The sequence below is a fragment of the Penaeus monodon genome, chromosome 21 (assembly GCF_015228065.2).
Source record: "Penaeus monodon isolate SGIC_2016 chromosome 21, NSTDA_Pmon_1, whole genome shotgun sequence".
Classification (NCBI taxonomy): domain Eukaryota; kingdom Metazoa; phylum Arthropoda; class Malacostraca; order Decapoda; family Penaeidae; genus Penaeus; species Penaeus monodon.
The window spans coordinates 22,724,525-22,724,898 of NC_051406.1; the positions used below are offsets into that span (position 1 = coordinate 22,724,525).

General features: G+C 55.3%; 1 protein-coding gene across 1 annotated transcript in view; it reads left to right on the forward strand.

The window, feature by feature from the left end:
- The window catches only part of LOC119586352 (collectin-12-like), a 20,402-nt gene that overhangs the window by 12,769 nt on the left and 7,259 nt on the right, over positions 1–374 (forward strand). The window contains 1 exon segment of the mRNA XM_037935065.1: positions 100–360. Within this exon segment, the coding sequence (XP_037790993.1) occupies positions 100–360 (261 nt within the window).

Below are 374 nucleotides of genomic sequence, written 5' to 3' on the forward strand. Positions count from 1 at the left end.
AGATAGCGATAAATATGACTTTATACAAAACAAGTTATCATCATTCTCACCGTCGCCGCCACCACCACCACCCTTACCCCTGCTCCTCGACCCACACAGAAACAGTTCGAAGCGCGTCTCGACTCCCACAAATTCGAAACACAGCTTCTCAAAGAGGAACTGGAGTCTCAAAAACTCATAACCCGACAACTCCGACACGACCTCATCACGCAGAAGGAGGTCGTGGCCCGCTTGGAGGACGACTTCTCCAAGAGCACGTGGAGCCTGGAGGAGCAGCTGGAAGAGGTGTCGGGGCAACTGGAGCGCGAGAGAAATGCCACTCGGACGCTCAGGCACCAGCTGGACACGGCCGTCGCGGTGGTGAGTTGTTCGCA